General features: G+C 42.5%; 1 protein-coding gene across 1 annotated transcript in view; it reads right to left on the bottom strand.

Moving 5' to 3' along the window:
* The window catches only part of ofcc1 (orofacial cleft 1 candidate 1), a 79,927-nt gene that overhangs the window by 22,075 nt on the left and 31,865 nt on the right, over window positions 1–25,987 (bottom strand). Inside the window, exons 16-21 of the mRNA XM_076080892.1 lie at window positions 22,762–22,853; window positions 20,776–20,921; window positions 8,488–8,739; window positions 5,642–5,894; window positions 4,939–5,102; window positions 1,166–1,325 (exon numbers count right to left, since the gene is read on the bottom strand). Of these exons, the coding sequence (XP_075937007.1) occupies window positions 1,166–1,325; window positions 4,939–5,102; window positions 5,642–5,894; window positions 8,488–8,739; window positions 20,776–20,921; window positions 22,762–22,853 (1,067 nt within the window). The remainder of the gene's footprint in view (window positions 1–1,165; window positions 1,326–4,938; window positions 5,103–5,641; window positions 5,895–8,487; window positions 8,740–20,775; window positions 20,922–22,761; window positions 22,854–25,987) is intronic.

Raw genomic sequence — 25,987 nt, 5'->3', positions numbered from 1 at the left:
AGTCTGGACTACTTTGTCGATGCGGGGTTCCACAGAGGAAGTGTGTGTTCTGATGATTCGATTTTCACAATCATACAAACATTAACTATCTTAACTCTCACAAAACATGTTTTGGATTAGTCAGGACAGTTTTTACCCCCCCCCCCAGTATGACAAAATGATTGATAAGTTCTTCCACCAGAAACCGAGAATCGACTGTAGTTACTGGTTCCATTTTACCACTTTACAGCCACATAAACTTGTGCAAGCAAAGAGCAAGGGTGTTAATGAACACCCTTGCGAACACCGAGCGATGCGTGCCACTAACAAATCCTGCGGAATAAATTAAAGGGGGCTGCAGTTTGATCGCTGTGTTCCATTTCCCTTATCTCAACAAGTCACATTTTCAATCACTATGCAAAGATTTCACATCGGGTGTAGGCTCGGTGCTAATACACTGCCCTTCCCTGTGTCATCACCGTCGACCTACGCTGGGCTGTCAAACATGCGACTGCCTCTCCCAAGCAATAGTCATTTCATGGGGACATGGGATTTATGCAAACTAGGGGCCTGCATTCCCCATGACACCAAGTTGTCCACGTTAAGAGAATGCCCGGCATAGCATATGCTCATGCGCCCTAGCCTGTGTGTGTTGATTGAGCAGTCTTTCTTTAATGAAATATCTTCGGAAATTGGTTTCCACCGACTAATCAGGCAGCCCGCTAGACGAGTTTCTGTTTTGGTAATTATCTTGTACTAATTAGAATGAAGCTAAAGACCTCTGAGATGAATTCTCAGCTTTCTGAAATGTAACTAAAGAAAATGTAATGATATAAAATGAGCCTATCCTATACATCCTCTCGGACGTAATATCTTTGTTTAAGTGACCAGACTGGACGTGGTGTTGATGAACCGCGTGATGCCATCATGGCTGCCGTTAAATGTTCCGTTTAGTATCGCACTCATGACGCCACGGCCAGTCTTTCCTTCAGCGCCGCAACATGGCAGAAACCTAACTGTAATTCCTCGGCTATACACAGTCCAATCTAACGGACAAGTATCAGTGACCTTTTGGCTCATTCTCTTGTCGGGTAAACATCAATTAGCCCAATTAAACGGCAGGAGTTTGAGGGGAAGACCATTTTCTAGAGAGACAGGAGAGGCTGCAGTGTGGTGAGATGCTTACCTTGCGCCTCTCCCCATTAAAGCCTCTCCACTGCTCTGCCTTCTTCACAACGTAGCTCAGCTCCTGATTGGACAGCTCCATGTCTTGAGGCAGGAAGTACGTCCCGTCCCTGGCTGTGAGCCGCTGATAGACGTCCAGCATGCGACCATCGTTGTGGAATCTGGAAGGTGTGGTGTGAGAGAAGAAGTGAGGAGGGGGGGGGGGGGGGGGGGGGGGGAAGTGGTAGCAGGGGTGACGCCATCCTGAATCACTGTCTTTGCCCTGTAAAGGTTGCATGGGGTCAAATGGCAAAGCAAGAAAACCTCCATGCTAAACATGTCGTCTTTTTTCACAATGGCCGGCTTTTATGTAACTGGTCAAATCCCAACGGTCCCAACTGGTACAAAATATGAATCTTCGATTGATTTCACAAAGCATGTTTGCAGTGTGACGCTCTACAAAAGTCTAATACATCAATACAAACACAATGAAAGAGCAAAAGGAATCAAACAAATTGGCCTGTGAGTGGGAAGCACTTTGTTAACACAAGCTGCAGCGATGTCTGTGTTTGGCTGTGGGTCTGCTTGGTTGTGTGCATCTGTTACTGTGTGGGAGTCAGATCCTGGGATATTCTTCAGTGTTAATGCCGAGCTTCAAAGATGGCAGATGCAATGGACGTGCTGGTTGCAGATGTGTCTGGAGAGACCGGCTTGAGTCACAAGAAAACGTTCGGCACAGCAGAAGGCATATCGATTCATACCTCCAGATGAGCGCACATCACCAAAGTGTTAGTTTTCCTTTGCACAGAAGGGTGCATGCAGCCAAGGCCTAAAAAGAATCACCATGTCTGTAAACAAATGCCTTGGCTGACCATCAAAACCGGCAGACCTTGTGCCCTTCCATAGAGATTCTAGTCTGTCAGAGGGTAATCAACTCTCAAATAAAACCAACATCAAGGAGACGGGGATTTATACAAGAAGCTGGTACGGAGCTTTGAACTCAGCATCATTCCCCATCGCTCTTGGGAGAGGGCCGTTTGTAGAATCTTGACCTCAGACACAGGAATAGCATGTATTCATTTTCATCCTACACTTGAATCTTGCTTCTCATTCATTTATGCGGTCTCTCTCTGGGAGGAATTCTCCATCTTTGCATCTCGGTGCTTCAAAACAGGCTCATTTCCTTGGTGTTGGAAGTGCCCTGAATGTAAATATGTGTTACTTACATCTGAGGTTCGACCTGGATGGTAAGGCTATCATCAGCTCTTCTTTGGTGAAGGGGTCACTTTAAGGACACGTGTTAAACTCACGGAATATATTCTAACGGAATATTCATCATGACATGACCATGGCGGATAAAAAAAGGGAAGGATATTTTTGCATGGGAAGCGTACGTACATTAAATGAATTTCTAGATGTATGCAGTGTTTTCTGTCTTTGACTAAATCAAATCAATGAATAAGCTATCTATTATTACTCTTTTATTGCAAACAAGTAAAAGAGTGGCCAACCTCCCAATTGCATGCCAATACACATGAATTTTACAAGATATTATAGCCAATCAGTGCATTTTTGATGATGATCATTGAGTGATTTGGCTACTGTATAGCTATGGGGTCTTACCACCCCCTTACCTCCGAGTCCATGCTAAAACTGTGTGCTTTACATTTATAAACATGCAAACTCGGGAAACACAGACTGTAAGGGAATGCAAATCGAGTATTTTTTTCTTTTGGTTTTGATCCTTGTAATCGTTGGAATGTAACGATACCAATATCAATGTAACATCACTCACTTTGTGTTTATGAAGTTTCAAAGACGATAGAGGTGCAAAACACATCAATGATGTGTATATTTGCAGCCAGTGAATAAAGGCTGCCTAAAATGTAATTATAAAAGGATAACAGTCCATTCTATCTATACATATAGCCTGGGGGATTTTTTTAGAAATAGGTCACGCTCTGTGTCAGAGCCCCTTCCTTGCAGCCAATAGGAAACTGTAACCCATAAAATTATCAGCCTTGCTTCAGCCTCGTGGCCTACATTCAATACAAACCCGTGTGGCGGTTGAGTGGCAGAAGTCATTATTCCCGGCTGCTGTTTTAATATTGTCCATTTAGCTGGAGCCCGATAAGCGTCCCGCTTACTGAAATTAGATGGCACCCTCTCCTCGGCCGCCAATCTCAAACTGATTAATTCAATAAGGGTTTTCTTACATTTTGAGCCGTTAATGGGATTTGGTCTCATATGAGGGTGGGAGAACACACCTTGGACGAACACTGAGTTACATTATTCAGTAATTTATCATCCAGCCTTTTGCTTTTTCTTCCTTCCATCCTGGAAAAAAATGATGTCCTTCTATTATTTAAAAAGTGCAATAGTCATCCTTAAAGCTGTGAATTTAGAATCGGGGGTTCTGCTGTGCATGTTTAAGTCCGCCCTCCCATTGCAATGCAGTGCCAATCTCCTGTCATTTTCTAAAACGGAGGGAAAAAAAGCAATATGTGACTCAACAGTTAGTGACCACAGTTGTTTGGAATCGTCTAACAGCTCTATAAAAAGGACACAAGAGCTTAGTAGAAATAATGTGTTAAAACAGTCTGAGGTGCTAAAACATAACACAAACCAAAATGTGTGACCTCAATCTGCAAGACATGAGTGGAACACCCAGTGCAGTAAAATAGAGTATGTGTGTGCACCACCATGTAGATGCAGTCCATTTCAATATGTATGAAACCTGCAATGATATCAACCATGCAAAACATTCAGCCTAATCGGATAATGTAAGGGGGTTATATATTCACACTATATTAAAACACATCTAACTTTTGAATTACAAACGCTTGCGGTTTTCCAACCACTTGCAGAGTATGGTGTGCTCAAAAAAGGCAACTGTGTGGTGCGTGTATTTCTGCGTTTGTGTCTGGTAACTCTGTGTGTGTGTGTGTGTGTGTGTGTGTAGATGTGTGAGGTTGATGCATAGTCGCATAAGTAATTCCATGCGACTATAAAATCAAAATGGATTAGATCAACATTTGTTTTCATTTTATGTTTTTTTTTTTTATGTGCTTTTCTGTGGACAGAGGAGGGGAGGACTTGGTAGATCGGGTGGAACATGGCACGAGGCTGCGGGGGTGAGAGGTTTAGAGTCATTTATGAACCGGTGCTTGGGAGTAGTAGGCTGGTAAGGGCTGGAGTTGTTTTCAGCAGGGGTTTTCCCCTTTTATTGGTTTTACCGTCCCTACGGGCTGCGTCAATTCAAAAATACCCAAATGATAATTCCCAGCTAGAGCTGATTTTTGGACATCAGGAAGGTTAGACACAGAGCTTTAAGTTAGGGTTGAATGAGCAATATATTTAAAGAAGAAACCGGATCCACTGGAACCAGAATGGATTGTATTTAACATGCTCACCGCTCTGTTTTGCCTCAATGTAAACCCAAGTACTGACATGCATTGACATTATGTTGGTTGCTCTTCCAGCAAAAGCCAAATTTGGTGCATTTAATTTCTTCCAGAAGATTGGCTCATAGCAGGTAGCTTTGCTGTCATATAGAGTGAACAAAGACAGCAACCTAATCCCTTTTGGGTCTGAAAATAATGCTCTTTTACTTCTCTTCTAATGGTTGAATATATTTGATATTCGATTTGGTGAAAATTTCTGCCATTGAGAAAGGTTTCTCAAAGGCGGTGCCCGACCGATGCAAGTTGGTCATTCATCATGGTCAGCAAATATATTCACAGTTTGCCAAAAGACAGGAACTGGATCAGGTCATCGTCTTGCTGCGTGTCTCACCTGAGGATGTTAATGGAGAGGATGGTTATGGAGAGCAGGAAGAGGACTGCGTAGAGGAAGAGAGTGATGATCACTCCTGCTGCACCTGATTGGTCAACCCGATAGAAGTGCCAGTAAAGCTTGGCCGCGTCACCCACCGGTGTGTCTGGGCTGTAGGCGAGACGCTGAGGAGACAGAGAATGAAAGAAAAACAAACAAACATATATAGCTGTTAAAAAGGCTGGACATTTACACTATTGGGAAGCTCTTGCCCAGGACAGAAATTGATCAAAGGAAGATCTCATGACAGCTCAAGGACTAAGTTTCACATGGTTTCACATACGTTTCACTTAAATGGCTGACTTTTTAAAATCTGAAATTTGACAAAGGTTTGGATTCATTTGTTAGTAACAGCACAGCATATAAAGAGTTATTTCAGTCAGACACCGTAACAATGCCATTTAGCTAGGATTTGATTTAGATATCACCTCTGGTCGACTGTGAACCGTCCAAATCATTTCAGTCTTCCTCACTGACAAAATCCAAGCCACTAACAAAAAAGACACCCATCTAACCTTGCACATTTTCTTTCTCACCCTCTCCCCCCCCCCCCCCCCCCCCCCCCCCCCCCCCCTTTTTTTTGTAATCTAAAGTCACTTTGCCAAGATAAAGTGAACTCCTATTTAAAGTGCACAAGTGTCCAAGTTATTTTTAAGTGACTTACCCCGAGGACGGCGTCCACTGCAAAGACTGCCAGGGGGTCCAGGACTGTCCACACTCCCTGAGCCATGATAAACTTTGACGTGAAGGAAGGGAGTGAGCCAAATATTTGTTGACAGCCCCATCTGATCAGAACCAGCAGGAACGTTACTGCGTTCAAGGTCAGGGGACCCACCACCACCATCGCCAGCTCCTCCCGGGTGTGGAGCAGAGAACTCTGGTAAACGAGGTCCACCGTGTGTGCGTGGAACTGGAATCTGGTGGGGGGGGGGGAAACGGAGGTGGGTGATGTGCTGTGATGTGGGTGTGTGAGTGTGAAATATGTGTATGTGTCAATATGCATCTTGTGTATATTTGCGTTGGTGACGCTTTGCAGCTTAAGGGCAACTGGTTCCAGCAATTCACACACTATGTTGTATTGTTTGTGGTTGATTCAATCATAGTTAATTAGTCTGATGTCAATTAACATTGGAATTTGCTGTTTTACTAGCATGTGCTGCCTTACTGGTCACGTGTAAAATGTAAGAAAACTAATATAAGATAATCTGTATATATCTATACATAAATTAAAGAAAAAAAACAAAAAAATGACATATATCAAAAATTGACTGAAGCTACAAGTAACAGTATTGACACCTGTGCTGTTACTTGAGAGAGCTTTTCTCAGCCCCCTGTTGTAAGTTAGACTCCCCATTTACTGCAAGCCTCATGAGTTTCTTAATCTACCCATCAGTCAGGAGGAGGTAGAGCCAGTGTTGGGAGGGGAGAGGTCCAGTCTTTGCTCATTAATTTCCATCTGATTTGCTCCAAGAGTCAAGCTTCTCTCAGATACTGTCCATTAATCTGACAGTGGAGGTCCACTGGTGTTTTATCTGCGAAAAAAACGCCTAACACACAGATTCAATCCTCCAAAAGCACCTTGTTGAGGTTACCTCACTGAATGACCGGTACAGACAGAAGAGTTCACTGTTATTTTTAACACTGTAGTTATATATCCCAGATAAATTGCACTGATAAATCTCATTCAAAGAATGACAGGGGAATATTTCATTTATAGGGAATCTTGATATAACACAATAAAACTTTCCAGTCCAATAAATTCTAACAGCGTTTTGACATTGGCAGCATCATTCCATATTAAATCAAATTCGGTGTCTCTTCAGATGTGATATTTGAAATTTCAAACCTGCATGTACAGGTACTTATGTAATGGTGTAAGCATGCACAGTGCTATTGTCAGGCAATGTGGATGTTGATCGGCTGTGGAAACTAAGACTACTAACATTTACTCGAGGACAACAGGTTACTAGTTCTGAGCATTTTTATTTCATGCTACTTCCACTTCACTACAAAAGAAATCTTAAAAACCTATAATGAACATGTAATACATTGTATTTTACATTGTAATGAAGTACACTGAACTACCCAACGGGACAAAAAAAGAATGTTGGCCCTACCTGACCCAGCAGCTAAAATGCTGCTTAGATATTGATGCATAAGCAATAAAATGCCAATTATGTAATATCTAATATTCATCACTGACAGGGGCATATGCCTGGGTGTATGATGAGTCGTTTTGCATTTACTTTAGTTTAAGCCAACTTTCGAACACAGGACTTGTACAAGAGCAGTTATACACCGTTGTATTACTTATGTCAGTATATAAAAAAACAAAAAAGAAAGGAGGAAAGGAGAGCTCATAGGTGACTGAAGCAACATTTTGGCCCCTGGGCACACTTTGCTGTCCACTGATGTCCGAGGGTGAGGAAGAAGAAGGCAAAGAGAGACAGAGAGAAAGAGTGAGAGAGGAGGAAAAAACAGAGTGAGATAAAAACAAGAAGGGAGGGAGGCCTGTCATCACACTAGCCACTCTGACTGTCACTTGGCCTCTCTCTCTCTCTCTCTCTCTCTCTCTCTCTCTCTCTCTCTCTCTCTCTCTCTCTCTCTCTCTCTCACTCTCTCTCTGGGCACCACCAGCTCTGGCCATTGCATGGAGAGAGAAGTGCTCGGAGGAAGAGCAGCAGATTTGGACATGTGGAAGTTGTCATCCGACGTTGACCCCCTCTGTTTTCGCATTTTTGTTTTTTCACCTCCAATCCACCCCCTCAGTCCATCCCTTGTTTTTATCCCTCAGCCCTCTCTCTATCACTTTCCATGATTTAATGCGTGATGTTTGCACCCCCATGTTATTGTAATAAAAACCGGGTTGTATGCATGTTTGCCAGCTTGTTTTATTGTGATGAATTAAATCAGCACCATATGCCATTGAGATGTGATTTAACAGTCCTGTGGTATCTTATTGCTGTTTATTATCAATGCTGTGTACCAAATAATAACAATAAATTCCTTCCAAATAATGTAGCCTTTTGGGACTTAAAACCGTGCGGTGAAATCAACAAACTCCCCCAGCAAATGGTCTGTTAATATTGAGAGAGTCTTGTTAAAATGTTAATGGGGGGATTCCAAACAGATGATTTGGGCGTATCCAGTGTGTGTGTGTGTGTTTGCCAAAACACACACACACACTGCACATCCTCATTCTCTCCTCTGCTCCTTAACCCCTCCAAATCCCATTTCACAAACGTACTTTGCATGTGTGTGTGTGCTTCTGAGTTTGCATGCATGTGTCGTGGGTGAGTGCACGTGTGTGCCTCAGCAATTTGCTTCAGTTATCTATGTATGTACCTGGCCTCCATGTAAAAGGATTTATGTCAGCAGCGATGCATGCGCTAATGTAGTCCTGCTCTATGCGAGTATATCCAATCCCCCCCCCCCCCCCCCCCCTCACGCACAAATGTGTGTGTTAGTGTGTGCGTGCGTGCAGGGTGATATCAAAGCAAGCAAACTCACTTGTTGACAGGAACTGCTATGGCCTGGAGGTAGAGCCACTGGCTGCAGTAATGCAGGTAGAGCCTCACAAACCACATCAAAGCCAGCAGCAGCATAATGAGGCCGAGCTGCCGAACGGAGCAACGCCAGCTACTATGCGACTGTCGTTGCCGCGGCAACGGCAGGCCCAGCTCGGACGGCAGCATGCGGAGGGCCAGACGGGCTCGCTCGGACAGGCGTGACGGGCAGGAGCCGGATCCAGTCGGCGCTGATCTGTTTTTAGACAGAGGAGAATCAGATGCACAATACAGGACACATTTTATTTTGTATTTTTCTTTTCTTCTGACAAATATAATATGATAACATATATTTAAATAGCTGTATAAATGCAATATTGTGTATCAGTGTTATCCTCTAACTGTACAAAGTCTTAGTACTAATACGTTTTTCCTCTCCTTTCATTCTTGATCTTTTGCATCACATTTCCAGCTTCGCAGCCTGTAGACCTCAGCAGTTACAAATATAAAGGTGAGCTTCCACACGAGATGTTATGTTTACAAACATATGCTGCAATTCACAGTGCAAAGACGTACCTTTCGGTGCATTACGTGTAGTATTCAAAAGCATTTGTCTGCGATCATCCGATGCATGCAATAAGAAATAGGTAGGGTAATAGTAGTATTCAAATTGACACGCATTCACACATGCACACACAAACACAAATATAAATCCCTTCCAGCAGTGCTCGGCTTCCCTCAGCACCTCTGCCTCCTTTGTGCCGCCCTTTGTCAGGCCTGCTCAACTATTCCCTTTCAAATAGAGGGCACAGATGGAACAGTGGAGAGGAGAGAAATATTCAAAATATGTTACAATGGGCTGGTAACAGCCTAGCATAACACACTCCATACACAGCATGTGCAACACTGTACGGCGTGTGTCTGTGTGTACAGTAAATGAGTGTGTACAGTTAAAAAGTGCATAGAAATCTATTTATTACAGTTTGAACATGTCAACACAAGCAGACATTGATGACCCCAATCGTCTGGCTGGCAGTAATTAGACGCAGGCTAAAGTAGGTAGCTATGGTTAGCATCACAGAGTGTGACTTTAGGCCTTTGCCTGTGGACATCCCTGTGTCTCACCACCGTGTCCCAGAGCACAGTTGGAATTCACTTTGTAGTGTGTATCTAGGGAAAATGGTACACTGCCTAAAGACCAAAAATGAGAAAAAAAACAGAATCAATTGTATTACACCCCCCCCCCCCCCTCCCCCCTCCCCTTACCAAATAATTAGGCTAGACTTACATCAAAGTGAAGCGCTGTGCTGTCTTTTGCTTGTGTTGCTGCTGAAATAAGAAGCATCACACAGCTGCATTTAAAACAAAATAGATCATCTTTCCTGTTCCTGTGAGGTGGGTCCACTCTCTGAAGTGTTAAATTATTTGAAGTTACCGAGTTCCTCAGTGGATGCACACGAGAGCGGTGGTGGTGAAGCGCACGGTACACGTGGGAGAACTCGAGATTCATTCAGAAAACGCTCAGTCAACAGTTTGCGCTGCTAAATATTCATAGCTCAGGCTGAAGTAAACTCCAGCAGAGAGGATAAACATCTGGCATAGAAGTCAGTTACAGGTTGAGATTGTAAAGTACAGCATGCGTTCCAAGTGTCCCACTGGATGTACACTGTCAATTTCCTGTGTGAGGTCAGTGAGATGCTGTTCATTCGAGATCATATATGCAGCAGGGATGTGGGAAGAATTCGTGGCATCTATTGCTTTTTCATTACATGCAAATTAAATCATCTGATGGCCTTGTTTACTGTTGTTTCTTTCTTTTTTTCTTTACTCTACTATTAATGTTAGATGAGAGCAGCAGTCTGTGGTAAAGGAACAAAGTGTCAGCTCTTTATAATGTGATGCTGCATCCTTCACATTGATGAATGACACTGGCAATAAAGACAACTTTAAGATTCAGATAAATAAGCCACACATGACACTTTTTGAATAACAGAAGATATTGCAAACATCATTTTGTCGGCTTTGAGGTCACTGCAACAAAAATAAGTTTTGCTTTGACTGTATTCTGGCGTCAAGTGTGTGTTTATAGAAGATTTTGAAGTGTGACGCAAACCGAAGGATGATAATGTTCGAGCAAATGCGCGTCTCTGCCTCTCCATTATGATTTTGACAAAGGCTCCTCCATTCTGTTCCAAGCTTTTCTCACGACGTGCTTCACTGTGTGGTGGTACGAAACTGCTTTCTGCGAAAGTGGAATAACAGAGTAGACAAAAAAAAAAAGCAGTGTTTTCACAGACACAGGCAAGATGCTACCCTGTCAAGTGGCATTAAACGAAAACAGCAAACACAACCTGACGCCCATCTTTCATATAATGAAGATATTGATGATGCATGAAAGAGGAATATGTTTAGCCGTCTTCATGTAGCGGCTTCTCTTCCAAAAGGAAACCGGTAACGTGATGTGAAATCTGTTATCACCACTGAATTGATTTCATTACGGCACCTCCAATTACAAAAGTACAATACAGAAAAAGAGGGAAATGCAAGGAAGGGGGTGGAGGTGTGGGCTTTTTTTTTTTAATCTTGCAGGAAGGAAGGATGTTTCACAGCTTGTCCCCTGAACGAGTGATAGCATGTGGCGTAGCGGCCCAGAGATGATACTAACCATTTCAACAGGCATGCATTGGCACATAATACTGTATTTTAATTGTAGTATATGATTCGGGGAAATCTGGGCCAGAAGATGTTTCCTCATTATCTCAGTCTTGATATGTCTGTTGTTCATTCCCATGTCATCAAAGCACGTCGCAAAAGGACTCATCGTTCTCCTTAAACCTTGCCACAGAGTGCCAAAGCCTGTAAATCACATTTAACTAGCATATATCTGTCAACCACTGGAGAAAGAATCATCTCCTGGACTGGTTTTCCCAGGCTGTGTCCCTTAGTGTTGTGCGGCATGACAACAAAGGGAAGTGTGCTTTTAAAAATAGCGCAACGTGAATAGCAAGTACAGACACGTATTAAAGCTCTAAGACGCTATGAGTAATGAGAGATGGAGGGGTTGATGAGAGGAGAGTACAGTGGGGTGTTACATTTTAAAGAGCAGATTTATGCTGAGGAGGCTCCAGGGCTGAGGAGAGCGAAGGTAACCCTCAGAACCCCTTTGCATTGCCCTGATGGCTTAAACCCTCCAGTCTAAGGCCACTTTAAGTATTGGACTTATCCCTTTATTTTGAGGATTACGTTATTTTCTGTCACTTTCTTATTTGGGCCAACGGCATTGTTTATAAATGCACTAAAACGCCAAATCTTTTCCCACATAGTCTAAGAATGGTTTGCTGTTGGGGAAACAGAGAAAAAAAAAAGAAGAATAGTGTGAAAATAGACTTAAAAGATTGACGGATAACGTGATTGTTTCCTCAGTGGCCCAGATGCATGAGTGTTTTGGTGATTACGGAATTATCTTAGGTGTCAAGAGATAGAACTGAAGATACCACATCTTTGTTTACATTTCATTTTTGAAGAATACTAATAATGCGTTTGTTTTGGATTGTGGGAGTATCAGTCATCTGTCCTCGGTGTGTTACACAGCTAGCTCCTTTCTGAGGCGCTATAAGGACTTTTGTTGTTGAGAAAAAAAAAAAGATAAATCACGTGAAACTTCATTTGCAACTTGTAAACAAATGTACAAACAACAGACTAACAGACTGCTGCACCAAACTGCATACTATTTTGTCATTCATGGCTGCATGCTCAAGGACCTCTCGTGGTCGTAGTGACTCAAACTTTCTCAAAATGCCTTTTATTGCCTGTTTGATATGCACATTGATTGACTGCTGACTCCTCACTCACTACTCTTGACTCTTGCGTCGCTATCAATATTCTAAACCAACCCTTGTTTTCTATAATCTTTTGTTCTTGTAGCTGCTAAATACTCATGAAACCATATTTTGAAAATCTCATATAAAATACTTCACCCATGAGAGAATCATTTTATTATATCAGGCTTCCCCACACTCCAAACTGTACGAATATGGGGAGCATATTTTTTTTGCACGTACAGTCGCACATCGACATCAACCTACAGTTTTGCACTTTAATATATAAATCTCAGTTTCTTGTGCTACATTATTCAATGACATATTGTTTGTGAAAATAAAATAAACTGAAATAAAATGTAAATATTTAAAGGAAAATGAATCGTTTGGAATCATCTGTAAAATAGTTAATAGATTAATCAACAGAAAAGAACTTTCAGTGACAGCCCAACGTCAAACACTACAGCAGTGGTCGCTGGAGACGCACCTGGCGGAGAACTGCACTCTACTGATTGCACCTTTCTAGTCAACTCTGTGTTGCATAAACATGAACAAATGCACACTATGAATGCCAATCCAAGTTTATAAATCATGTACAGATGCTACAGTAATTCCCACAGTAGAAACTTTAACTGCCTATTTATTGCATTGACGCAGAAGCACATATGCTTACGTAATGATTGGCATGTTAGCGGGGCTTTGCACAGGTGGGGCAAATATAATACAGGAAGCTATGAAACCTCACAAAGTGGAAATCACAAAGAAACCCGCTCCCACAAGATGTATTAAATGATAATCATTGGTTGCTAAGCTGGTATCGTTTTCCAAAGCACCTTGAATGTGTGTGTGTGCATAAAAACAAGTTGAACAAAGCAGCAGTATATGCCTGCAAGGCTTTTAGATAATTGAGTCCTTTTTTATATCATCTTGTGAAAAGTTTTATTTATACTGAAAAAAAAATAGACAAAAAGACAGAAAAAAATGCCTCAGATTTAACTTTGTGCATGCTCTGTCTCTCTCTCTTTTAATTTTATTTGTTCCAAGGACAATTACCTTTATAACACAGCTCTTTACAGAGACTCTGGCAAAGCAAAAATACATATAAATGACTTTCATTGACAAAATGGGACCACAATGGCAGGTATTCAGGGTGTAGTCAAAAGAGAATTATGGAGTAGTGACTCAGCTGCAGAACTGGAGTCAGTCATTATGTCATAAAAAATTAAAAAAAAGGATGCACCACCAAATTCTCCAAATTATTTGCAGCTGACAGGGAGTGGAGGAGAGCATGTTCAGAAGCAGGGGAAAAAAAGAAATGTTCCACTAAATTAGAAATCCATGTTTGACTAATAGTTGGCAGCTCATTTTTACAATGCGATGGAGGATCTAAGTGGACTGGAAAGAAACGTTCACATCAGTGCCATGGTGGTGATTGAGGGCTGCATGTGGGGCATTTTATGTGGGCAACCAAAACTTGGGGTTGTGCATTCTGGAGGATGACATGGTAAAGTAATGACCATCAAAATGATCCACTATATGTAATCGACTCAGATAAAAATACTAATTGCTACTCTTTTGCTTATGATCAATAATTTGGCATGTGATTGTTGCAACCATTCGCTTAGCAGTAACTTCCTGGAGTCTAGTTGGTTGGCAAAGATAAGACAGGAAGTACTGAATCAAGAAATAGTCCAGCATATGACCCCCTCATTTATACTTTATTTAAATGGCTTCAACAAATGTGTTAATACAATAGCTTAGAGGTGAGGATATGAGGATTTCGCTACTGTTGGACAGAGCCAGGCTAGCTGTCACCAGTCTACACTGATATGCATTGTTTAAAGGCAAACCTTTTAGGCCCTGTCTACACATGTACAGGTCTTCTTTAAAACAGATGTTTTCCTCTATGGCCTCTCTCATCCAAACGCAAGTAGAGTTTTAAATCACTGAAACGGATATTTTTGAAAACACCGTTCAAAGGTGTCGATTTTGACTCAAATTTTGTTTTTGCCACGCACCAAATATCAAAATGTATAAATACATAAAGAAATATTTAGCTATTGCTTTAATATTGTTTACTATTTGTTAACGCCGCCAAAGGAAAAGAAACTCACTGAGCATGCTCAGAATCTTCTTCTCTGGTATTGGAGGAAGCCTTTATCGCCACCTATCGGTAACCCTTTCGAGTTGTCTTTGCGTTCCAGCATTGATTGAGATATTATGTAAAACAAAAGGTAGCGTGGACAGAATTATATTTGAAATGTAGAGAAAAGTTATCACATTTGTTTGTTTTTTAAAAGCAGCTAGCCAAAGCACAATTCAAGAACACAAATTTGATGAGCGGTAATCCAGTTGTGCGACTCCTGCACCGGCCAAACAAATCCCTGCTGAATGTGCAAGAATGTGTTTTGGCCTCCTCACACAACTTGGAATAGTTTCAGTGTACATGGGGGTAGCTGTTTCACCGTCATGCAACATGTGGCGTTTTTATGGAGCGCCTGACTTAGCACGAGAGGGGATTAAAACATGGAAATGGCAGGTCCCTTGGTGCGCCATAAACGAGGATGGAAACATTTCCAATGCAGATGCACCCGGGATCAACAAACACACAGGGACTTCCCAGGCATCCGTTACACACACACACACACACACACACACATGGCTACTACAGCTACCACCACAGTCCTCAACAATGACGAACAGGTTGTTTTTCTCTCTATAAACTTTTATTTTGGGTGGGCAGTGAGAAAAATACTCAAAACATGGTGCCAGTAGATGTGTAATACATCCATTCATCAACTTGGGTGAGGCGTACAGAGAAGAGTGCTGCGGAGGCTTGAGTATGGGCCTCCGGAGAGTTGCATCAGTATTTAAATGGATTTCACTTCTCTGACCTTGCCTCATAACTGCAGGACACTGTCACCAGAGAGATAGAGACGGAGAGAGAATGAGGAGAGGACGGCACGGAGTAAATTAGAGGCAGAGAAAGCGAGGTAGAGAAAGAACCATCGGGAGAGAGGAAATAATTACGAGCCAGCGAGACGAACCATGTGTTATATGAGTGCACGGAGAGAGCAATTAAGTGGCTGATGGACAGAGAAGAAAGTTGTTCTGTGCAAAGACATGACTTGAAATGCCACCAAGCGTCACAGAGCAGATTAGGCATCAGTTGTGTTAAACCTGTTGACTTCTGATGAGGCTGGGAAAACAGCGTAAAGGGGCCACATGTTTGTGCTGGGCAGTGTGTTTTTTAACAGAGTCACTCTTATGTCATATGTGTGACTGGCGTCAGTGCAATTTTCAATCAAGCGTGCTCCGGTTCTGAAGTGGCATTGGTTAAAGTAGGTTCTGATGACATCATGCATACACACACAAATGTGAGAATAAGATTGTGATTGCATCGACATCTACGGCTTGTCAGTTATATTGTTAGAGCTGCCAGTCAGCGGTGTGTATCTAAAAGTTCATATTTATTTGCACAGGGCAGAGTGCATTAGTGCATGTTTGCGCTACAGTGCATTAGCTTACATGTATCTGCGTGCCCAAATCCACTTTGAAGATCTTGGGGAGTTGTTTGTTGATCTTTTTTAGATGTTTATGTCAGACTGGGGTACCAGTGATTACAGATGAAAAAAGAAGAGCGTGAGGGAAGTGTCACCTCTGGTCTACCTCTCTGTCTCACACACACACACAGACACACAATCATGCACAAATCGCAAGCAATCACTCAAATGCCCCCCCCCCCCCCCCACACACACACACTTACTTTCTCTTCCGTGTCTGTGGGAAAGGCATACATTTGACCCAGACCACCAATGGGACTACAGTCAGCTCTGACTGACAGCCACATCACTGCAGATTAACCAATCATATTGCAACATTAGCCTGTCACAGAGCTGACAGCTCCGATTTCCATAAAGGAAGCAGCACGTAGGTTGTGTATGGGTGTGTGTGTGTGTGTCTGTGAGATCCGAAGTGACCCAGGGCGCGTCTGGCTGCATAAAAACCCTAACATGTGCACTCGGGCCACGGTAGCCAGGGGCCCTCTCTTTCACACATGCACGCATGCACGCACACACACACGCATTCCTGCCCCCTTCAGCACAGGAAAGCACTGGAGACCCAGGGGTGAACCGCGCTGCCATCTCCACCCACCTCTCCCACCAGCATTACATCAGAATTGATTGACCCTTGCACTGAGTAGTGATTCGGAGCAGTATGCAGGGGGATTGACAGCCTGGAACTAGCTGTTATTTCAGGTGTTTTATTCTCTCTTTCTCTGTCCGTTACTGGAGGCCGATCTCTCTCCCCCTCAATGATAGCAAATGGCTCTTCTTCAGAAGAGGAGTGACACTGCAGGGTGCATGTTATCATCGTCTCCCGCACATGATACCTGAGTAGCCGTGAACAATGTAACGGCAGACTTTACTGCTAACCTTACACTTGAGCATGTACAGCGTGCAGACTCAAAACAGATGGAGGGCACAGGAAGATAGCGACAGAGACACTCAGTGAGTGAGTGCTCTGATAGGCTCGGTTGGGGGAAACGGGCGGAGAGGATTGTTGGTCCCCAACGAGGCGAGCTAACTGGGGGAAATTAGGTCAGTGTGTTCCCTGACTCCACAACAAGAACAGGCTGTGCACGTGTGCGTGTGCACGCGTGTTTTGCCGGTGCACCTACAGCGCCATACTGCACCGCTATAACATACTGTGCAGGTCTGTGCGTGTTTGTGTCATTGTGTACTGCTGCCTGCCACACATTGGCATATGAGGAACTGTGCAACCACAGGTGATAATTATTTCCACCTTATAATCATCTACGGATTTAACAATAGTGTTTGATATTTGGCTCTAAAGCTAAATGCTAAAACTGTATTTATTTTGACTCATCACTAGGATGTAACTAATCATAACATCATTGCCGGTAACAAAATAGTTCTGAATATGAAGGGGAAAAAAATGAATAAAGGTTAAGTGACATTTATCCCCAAAAGGCCACAGAGTCTTTTGAAATAAAAGCTTTTGGGACAGATGGATTTAGTTCTGCAGTCATTTGGCCTCCGGAGGATGTGGATTGCTCTTTTTTTATTCTACCTCCCATACAGCCTTGTCTTTACTCTGTCACTTTCTCTCTTCATGTCTCCTGATCAGGACAAGTCAGACATACTATAATTGATATGAGATTTAGGGGGTATATTTCAATGTAATTAGAATCTTGATAATTGGACTAATTAGATCTAATTGCTATGTGAGAATGACTTTGATTAAAACAGGTTTCTCTCCTCAAAACCAGAGAAAGAAAAAAGAAAATAGTTGGGTGACATTGGTGAGACACAAAGCTAATTGGCAATAATCATGGATGCATGAAAATCAAACTTTGTATAAGTAACAACCAATAGAAGCGACATGTTTTCCTAAAAAACAACAACTGATAAGTGATTGTTAGGTTGTAAGTAATTATTTTTAAAAATGCAAAATGTTTGTAAAGCTTAAATGCAAGCTAGCAACAGTAACCCATCACTGTGCTGAGTATACTTAGTGTAAAGTACTGCTAAAGTACTACCCTCTAAGCTGTGAAATCAATTTAGTCGGGGTGTGTTTACCTTTTCGAGAAGTTGTTGCCGCACAATCCAAAAGCATTAAATTGGCCCTATCGAATTACAACAGCTGTATTGAATCAGGTGCTTTGATTTTGCTCAGCGCTACTCTGTGAGAAAAAAAGGTGGTTAAGATTACATTTGTAGACATCAAATAAGACGGAAGGTCGGCGGGAGCCTTTTATGCATGTTCAAACAGATAGCAGATAGCATATCAACTCAAAAGAATCATTCCTGGCTTTTTTCCATTTTTTATTTTTATTTGCCCGGAATTGACTTGCATTGTCAATACCTGCAGTAAAAAAGTGTGCTGTGTTGTCTTTGAAATTGTAATTTATGGTTTACGGTTGTTATGATTCCATATATCATGCAGTTCCTTTTAGGGGGATAGTTGAGCTTTTGAGGTTCAACCAGGAGCTTTAGTTAAAATAATTTGAAAAAGAACATAATCAATACTCGAACTCCAAATATGAAGTTGATCCTGGCCCCACTGAAACAAAAACTTGAAATTAAATACAAGTAAAAAATACTTATAATGGAGAAACCTAAACAGCCTTAAAAGATGTACTTCTTCTTTTTTCTGAAGCCAGAAAAAAGGCGTCAGTGATACAATAACATTATTATGAATTGTGCCAACTTTTATGTGACTGGCTAATGACTAATGTCATTTGATGCAAATAAACAGTTAGTTAACAATAACAATATTTCATTTTTATATTTTCAGAAGGTTTGGTTACATTCTTAGCATAAAGTTAAACTTTGAGGTCACACCTGCAGCTACATACATGAGATGTAATGCTGTTATGCAGTAACTATGGGTCCTGTACCGGCCTGCTTCATTCCAATACATTTCATTACATTCATTCTACTTAGTGAATAAAGTGCTCCTGACTGTGACGTTCTGGATGCATTGTGTTAAATATTTTGTGTGATTCCGAGACTATCCGAATCTTACTGTTACTAAGTGTTTGCTTAATAATGCATGAGCATCCGATTTGCCCATTTGTACTGTGACGCCCTATGAAAATTGCAATGAGCTCAATCTCTTGTGGCTCAATAGATGGCAGTAATATCCCTCAATCACTGCAGAATGAATCCTGATCCCACATGAAATGCATGTATACGCAGGCATTCCTTGCGCTCACACACACTGTGCACAGACACAGTCAAGAGATGATGTACACACAGACACGAACACACTCCCACACACGTGCACAAATGCATATAAACACACACACACAAAGATACAAACAGAGCAGTGCCAGAGGAGATGGAGATGACATCATTACGGCAAGTAAAATAAAAAAATCCGTAAGCAATTCCTTTCGTCTGCGTCTCTGTCAGTCCTCAGGTAATGTAGAGAATCCCAGAACAAGTCAAACAGCACAGTGGGAGAGACGGGTGAGGGTCTGGCTTTGAGACCGCAGTGGCTTTAACTTCCCTGTGAAAGCCATAACTGGCACCGTATCTTTCTAATGTTCTGATTAGGCGATGGCAAAAAAAGCAGCCCTCAGCTCAGAGATACTGTAATGTGTGTGCTTGTAAAGATAAAATCAATAGCAGCAGCACCTTCACAGGGCACCAGGGAACCGGCAGGGCTCCGACTCAATACAATCCGTACCTATAACTGACGGAAATGTCTCATCTCACGGAGCCCGGCGACTGCTCAGAGGTAAAAAGCGGCACTATGAATAATCGTGAAAACCATTTAATTGTGTCCCTTTGTGTGCAGCCTGCCTGGGTTTCTGTGTTCGTTTTGTATTCACTCTCCCTCAAGATAGTCCCAGTGTCGTCATTTGTTGGCAGGATACGCTGGTAATCATTTGAATTCCCCCAGTATGTTCAGAAGATGTCAGGGAGTAGTCTCTGATCTTGTTTAATATGTGACCAGCAGCTATAAATTACCAACTCCCAGAAATGAGGAAACATGGGTACTTTTAAATCTCCAGGGAGAGCTCTCTTTCTGTCTCCCTCACACACACACACACACACACACACACACACACACACGCTCCCTCTCTCTGCCTCTCTCTCTCTCTCTCCCCCCTAGTGTAGTAGTGTGTGTGTGGTAATCCCCTCCCCTTAATTTATTTGACGTTCAAATAAAAACAAATACCTGTGACTTTTTTTGTTGAAATAAGCAATTTCGCTTTTAGCCTATTTTGATGCTTCGTGGGCATACGCAGCGGTGCACCTTGTTGCGTTTAACGCGTTTGGCCAAGGTGTTTGAAATGCTTTTCCTCCTGCTTTGTTTGTATTTAATACATCCCCAGTTTTTCTCATTAAAATCAAATGCTGTAAGCCACGGCAGAGAGGGAAAACAAATTTTCCCAAACTTCCTTTGTTGCATTTTGTTGCGCAGAGGAAACAAATACAAACTCATAGTGACGTAACAGGCTAAATGTAATATTGTTACAAACCAAATTAGTGTGAATAAGACAGATTTTATTTTTTTTGCAAATGACAAAATGAAAATTTGATAACATAAAAAGATATTTTTCTGTATTTGAGTTTGGAGATATGATGCATCAATGTAAGCTCTTATTGATGTTAGAAATTCCCTGCTTTCACATAATTGACTTTGCCTGTGACTTATTTATGTTAACTATAATTAAAGATGACCTATGCAAGATTAAAGCACTAGCAGATGCAAACTCTGGATGACACTTGGCTACTGTAACTACATCCATACAGGAGGTGTTGCAGTCGGCACATTCTGTTGTCAGCGTCTGTCTGCTTGATGCCGTGCACATCACTGTGTCTGTGAGGCACAGGAACCCGTTGTCACTCGCGTTTTTCTTCTCTCTTTTTATTTCTTTCTTTCCAACGTTTCGAATTTCGCAAGACTGAGGCAGGATAATGAGTGGTGAGACTCACTGTAGGGAGAATGTATACTCCTCCATCTCCTCCGTGGAGAGGTTCTCCGTTGAAGGCTGCATCTTCTGTTTGTCTGCCTGCCGAGGCGGTGCGCTGCCGCCGCTCATGCTGGGGCCGCAGCTATTTGTCTTCTTGATTGGCTTCTTCTGTGAGGAGCAGGAATCGGGGAGAACACATGCGGATGTCATTTGTAATCAAAGCAGGAAACAGGCCTCTGAATTTATCTTGGGGGATGCACACGGTGACAGTGACAGTGACAGTGTGCGCGGCACTTTAGGAGCCTCTCCTATATCTCAACCGCGCCTCAATTGACATGAGACGTGAATGACGGCAAAATCGCACGCGGCAGGCCATCATTCAAGTCGAGTTCATTTGGGGAAACGCGCGCACAGTGACGGCGGCGTTAAATATGTGATATTTGAGCAGCTGGCACTGTTTTTTTTCCACACAAGTCGTTTACCTTCATCGTCATAAACACAGTCAAATGGAGTTAGGAAGTGGGGTTTTAAATATTTCACCAAGGTACTTGGGAGCAGATATTATTTGTTAAGCCGCCAACATGTTAACGGCTTGCTTTCCCTGGCCCTGTCAGCCCTGCCTGTGTTGCCCTTGGGTGGGCTTAGTGCCTTTCTGCTTGAAGTTGTGAAATACTCGCTGATGTATGTTAATGAGATCCACAGTTGGAATAAGCAACCTCTCGCTTTCTTCCGCCCCTGTCTCACTCTGCCTCCCTTCATTTTTTTCATCTTTTCCTCTCCTCCATCTCTGTCTTTCTCTTTCTTTCTCTCTCTCTCTCTCTCTCTCCCTCCGAGATGAACTGGGCCCAGGAAGTAGTAAATGGGCAGGGCCCCATAAAAGCTCCATCCGTTTTCATAGGGCAATCTTTGCCAAAGCAAGCTTGGATTCCAGAGTGATGATCACAATAAAAAAGGTGGAAAGGAGCGGGAAAGAAAGCACAGAGGAAAAGAAATGCAGGAGATATATAAACCACAATGTTCTCCGGTGTCTCCCTACGATAAATTTAATGCAATACCTTAAGAGCAGATTCCGTATATAGCTGGATTCCTGCCCTGTGGGCAAAGTGGTCGCCTGGAGAAAATTCATTTTAATTAGGCTTGCACTGCAGGTTGAAGGGTTGAAATCTGATCCCCTGCGCTCCCAGGCTGGTGCAGGTTGGAGATCACTCCACTTAATCATTAGACAACTGGGTTCCACACCACGACATTTGACAGAGTTAGCAAGGTTTTAAAGGCCAAGAGGAGAAGGGGAAAAAAAACACAGTCTACAGAGGCTGCGGAGAAATAAAACCTCATATCAACAAACTCATTTATTTAACAGGTCATCACTGATTAATGGTGGTCTGGAGAGCCTCTTGTACATCAGTGGAGGGAAGTTAGTAAGAATAAAGACTTGAAGGGATCGAGGCTCAGGCGGGAGTGGAGGATGTATATATATATATATATATATATATATGTGTGTGTGTGACAGACGGAGGCTTGATGTCGTTCATAGGCTTCTCACTACCTCAACAATAACATTACGACAACAAAAGGCCGCAGCCGAGGCACAATGGCGGGGCGGACCGGGAGGCAGCAATGCCAGATCAGCACACAAAGTCATTTTGCAATTACCACTTCAAAGAATGGCAGGTAACATGCAGGCTTTGATTAATTTAGCTTAAGTCCTCTGTAGCACAGGAAGAGGCGTGTTTAGAGCAGCTTGGGGAAGAAGAAAAAAAAAAAGAGAGGCCCTGGCTGGCGTTGCTGATTTCACAGAATTTGAGCTGCTTTGGCTTGTCAAGCAGATCAAAACTGGCTTTGAAGGCTGAAAAATACCTGTTAGTGTGAAATGTATTTTGACAAATCTCAGATAATAAGCCAGGGAGGTGTGTGTAGGGGTGCAGAGAGGAAAAGGGAAAGGAAGGGGAAAGCGGAGAGGGTGATCATTGCAAGGGAGGGAACACTTTCCCTTGAATCCCAACGTTACCTTGTAGTGAGTCCCACCCTCGGCTTTCTCCCTGCATGGATCACTCTTCTCTCCCGTGTTTCCAGAAATGGCTCCCGAGGAGGAATTCTTCCCTGCATCCCCCCCAAAAAAAAAAGAAATAATATGCATTGAGTGTGAAAAAGAAAGAAAGGTTCATGTTTGTTTTCCTTTGCAAACCACATCTGGCAATCATAGTGAGGATCAAGGGTGGTTGAGTGGTATTTATATTACGGAATCCAAATGATTACGAGTATACACTTCAACTGCTGATGAAATATTTAAAAAATATATAATTGACAAAAAAAAGCACTCTGAATCCTATAAATAATTGAATACACCAAAATACAATATTATACAATATAAGTCAAAAAGTACGGTTTCATTACAAAAAAAAAAGTCTAAAATGCCAAAAATTCCAGGTTTGTAATCAGACTTAAAAAAAGAAGAATACCTGTACCAAGAAATAAAACGGTCTTTGTGAACACACTGGAAGTGTTGCTGGCGTTGTCTTATTGTTCTACTGTGAGGCAGTCTGAGGTACAAGGTGTTTTGGTATTCTGGTGACTCTGATTTGACTCTTTAAAGAGAGTAGGAGTGTTGACTTATAGGGCTCCCACTGCACATCATCTCTGTCTCACACAATCTCAGAGCTGAACCTTCCCAGCCTCAACGCTCTAATGTATGCAATTAGAAATGATGAAAAATCGAAAAAGAAATTAAGTTTGGTTGTAATACATTTTCAGCCATTCTTCTCTTCTTTATAAAATTACTTTTAAAGTATTTTTTCATCCTTACCCTCTTTTTTCTCCTCTCTCTCTATCTGTCTCACTCTTTTTTTTTTGCTGTAATTTAAATGGTAAGCCGCCAGATGTGTGTCTCATGCTTGAAGAGTTGGAGATCTGCATTATTTAGCATATTAACATTCACAGAATTTAAAAAAGGGTTCCTGCATTGCCTGGAGGATGTAATTAAGTAAACCTTAGCTTGATACATGTAAAAATCTCACTATGTGAAACTTTTTTCCCCCCGTCGAACCAGTCACATCTATATGATGCATATGGAAACCTCTGCGATGATAATTTTTTTTCTCGCTGCGGGATTAAATATATCAGTGATAATAACTTAAATATAGGCGACACATCAGGAATCCTTCTGACAGCTTAAATGGCAGGAAGAGTCTGCTCACTGCTATTTTTAAGCGAGTCTGAAATCAGATTTCATCCTAACACAGATGTAGATTTTAATTACCAGCGCTTTGCTGGTAAACAGGTGGAGTGCCTACAGTTACAAGGTAATAAGGTTATATTTGTTCTCGTCAAGGGATGAAATAATTTATATTTCTACATTTCCATGACATTACATAACTGTAAAATCACTGTTGTGCCAAGATACCAATAATCTCCCATCAGTCAAATATTTTTTTTAACACGGTGTAATCATATCTTAATGCCGAGACACAATATTTTGTACACACTCTGAAAGTGCATTGAAAAATGACTGCCAATGAAGAAATGTCAAAGATGGGAATGTCAGAGACCCTTTGTATCAAATATACGACATGTTGGAACTTTGTCAGTTTTGCGTTTATCACAGTTTCCAAGCAGAAATAAAAATACAGTACATTTGGCATATCTAACTTTTAAAAACATCCAAATCAGCTATTGTTCATTTAAGTTGTAGTGCATTGTTTTATCGCTAATATGTGCACTTGAGCACATTTCAGCAAAGTATGTGTGTGTTGCTGTTTAATCAGTATGAGACCGAGCAAAGCCAGCTGCTTTTACACACACACACACACACACACACACACACACACACACACACACACACACACACACATCACAATCTCTATTAGCAACAACAACAGCAGCCGTGGACTCACAGAACTGAACTAAGGTGGATAAAGATGCTTTCTTTGACTGCACAGCCACACACACACACACACACTCATTACACAAGGCCCCACTTGCTAATGCGCAGACGCCGTGGAACCAGAATGAACGCGGAGGCAGCATCGACAGCTTCGACAGCTAAGGGCTACGTCTGTGAACTCAGAGCGCTGGAGCTGCCACAACTCCAGCCTCTCCGGGCACTCAAGGCCAACAACAAACTCCTTGTTATCCCCCCCCGTGCTCTGAGCTGTGTTAAGACCAGCAGACACACACACACACACACACACACACACACATGCATCCAGCGCACTGCATTGACGCACCCACACACAGGAAGGCGTACAAACAAAGATATTAATATGTAGACACTTGCATACATGCACAAACATTTTCCAGGGTAGAAATACAAATGAGTGCACCTCGCAACTGCATAACTCAACACACCTCTTTTCTCTCCTGCTCGCACACAATAAAAAAAAGGCAGAGGAAAGAGAAAAGCCTGAGGGCCGCAACACTGTCGAGACCCCACCGCTGTGTTACCGGTGAGATGCAACCAGGCTGGGATGGCGGTTCTTGCTCACCTAGGCCCCTAATTGCCTGTCGACTGGTCCGAAGTTACAGAGGGATCGGAGGTCATTGACTCACGGATTACCCTCGAGTCCATGTCCGGATCTCGTGTTAAGGTTGCTAGGATACGGCGAGGACTCGGTGTCGCTTCACACAAGAGTTGATTTTCTTGTAATCCACAGCATTGTAATGGCAATAACAGACGCTCAATGCATACTGGTATTTTCCAATATGCCATTTTTAAGACGCGTTCACTCTCCCTGGTGAAGTTCTGCTGCTCTTGAAAGTTAAATCAGTCTTGACCATGTTCCAAAGGCTGTCTTTGTCTTTTTCTGGGAAATGGGAACTTTCAGTGTGCTTTGGAGGCAAGACACTGTCACCTTTGGGTCTGTTTGTCCCACATGCTCTGTATTTGCTCCCCACATGCAATCCTTTAGGCTTGTTTACTGCAACCACTGTGAGGGTTTACATGAGTATCTCTGCAAACGAGATTCAAAAGGTTGAATCCATCCATTTGGAATCCGGACATTGTTGAATTAATCGGCGGGATGCGGAGTGCGACTGATTGGGACGGTATGATGTAACGTTGCGGTTTGAAACTCTGATGACTGGGACCGGCCTGGAGGGGAGTGCATCCTGAATGTGCAGGCCAGCGCTCCAAAGAGGACATTCGATGAGGAGTCCTGGAAAAAAGGCAGGGAACTGAAGCAGCCATGCAGTTATGGCAGACTCCTCGGCATGCTCATAGTGATCCACTAAAAGCGATC

This window comes from Anarhichas minor, unplaced genomic scaffold (assembly GCF_050575085.1).
Source record: "Anarhichas minor isolate MPS153535 unplaced genomic scaffold, ASM5057508v1 ptg000074l, whole genome shotgun sequence".
Lineage (NCBI taxonomy): Eukaryota > Metazoa > Chordata > Actinopteri > Perciformes > Anarhichadidae > Anarhichas > Anarhichas minor.
This window is presented reverse-complemented; position numbering and strand designations above follow the sequence as displayed.